The sequence below is a fragment of the Trichinella spiralis genome (assembly GCF_000181795.1).
Source record: "Trichinella spiralis strain ISS 195 chromosome Unknown Scfld5768, whole genome shotgun sequence".
Lineage (NCBI taxonomy): Eukaryota > Metazoa > Nematoda > Enoplea > Trichinellida > Trichinellidae > Trichinella > Trichinella spiralis.
Genome location: NW_003532707.1, coordinates 1 through 1273, shown reverse-complemented (window position 1 = coordinate 1273; position 1273 = coordinate 1). Strand labels below are relative to the sequence as shown.

Here is a 1273-nt window from a genome sequence, read left to right as displayed (position 1 = left end):
TTCTTCCGGAGGCAAAGTAAATAGTCATTTGCATAATTTACTTGCTATTATACATTTAATCAGAGCACTTTGATTACATTAGGTTATTCAGTTCACTGCAATGCTATCAGTCTGGCAGGTGGTCAACTACAATTCCGCTCTTCAACACCATCCGTGAATAACTGGTAAGTTCGATTTGATATTTTGGTGGTGGTATGCTATGCATGTTACTTTACTTATATGGTGAATGGAAACTGACGGGTCTCTTTATAGTTTTGTTATTGCTAACTTTCAGGTACATCAGATGGTGAAGACGAAGAAATTCTTTGTTTTTTATTTTGAGATATAATTTACTTTCAGAATTGACATTATTTTATATTCATATCAATGAATATGAAACAACCAGATTGTGAAAGCTAACTGAATGAGGTAAATATGCGTCATAATAATTTTTCACTCCTGTTTGTTTGTAATTATGTTTTTTTCCGTGTAGGATAGCACCACCATCAGCATCGCATCACTTTAATCTTCATTTTGGCATCATGTAACTGATATCACATATTGGTTGTGTTGGATTTTCATAAATTTTAAATTTGAATATTACATTGTAAATATGGCTTTTTAAATGTACAACCATATCTAATACAGTGCAATATCTGGAAAGAGTTAAGATGAACGATATCCTGTTTATATACTTGTAAGTAGTGCACCAATATTACTTCTCAGTTTATTCTTTTCGTACATTTTATTTGTACTGACAATAGCAATTGTAATGATACTTATAAGAAACAGCCATATTGTAAGAAAATAATTGAAGACGAATAACAGTGCATCATAATTTCTAAATTCCATTCTTTGATTTTCTTTCTTTGATTTAATCCTTCTTTTTGGTTTAATCATCTCCTTGTCGATGTTTCCATTGTGAAAGTCAAGAATTCCAACTGTTCTCCTTCTGAGCTTTTTCATCGTAACAGTACGAATGAATTAGATATTTATTATTGTATAAATAGATTCCGTCAAAGAAATCGAAGAGGTGTGGATTCGCAATGAATTCTGCACTCAAGTAGTTGAGGTTTCCATCCAGGCGTTCAAAAAGCGTATGACAAAAATCAGCAACTATTCAGTTTGTTTCGATAGCTGACGAAATGAATGCAGTATTCGATATAGGTAAAAGTGGATAATATTTATAATTGTAACAGATGACGACAGCACAAGCTCCAGACCATCGAAGCTTTCGTATACATCTGGCCATTTATTAGTTTGAGTTGTCGTCAGACTGTTCCTGAAGTGATAT

At 32.6% G+C, this 1273-nt stretch overlaps 1 protein-coding gene across 1 annotated transcript; it reads right to left on the bottom strand.

Annotated features, from left to right (window-relative positions):
* Positions 1-508: 508 nt before the first annotated feature.
* On the bottom strand, positions 509-945 carry Tsp_14652 (putative YGGT family protein). Its single transcript, XM_003366586.1, has 2 exons — positions 722-945; positions 509-635 (listed from the first exon to the last, which is right to left on the bottom strand). Exons 1-2 carry the CDS (start codon positions 943-945, stop codon positions 509-511), a joined length of 351 nt encoding a protein of 116 aa, XP_003366634.1.
* Positions 946-1273: the final 328 nt, after the last annotated feature.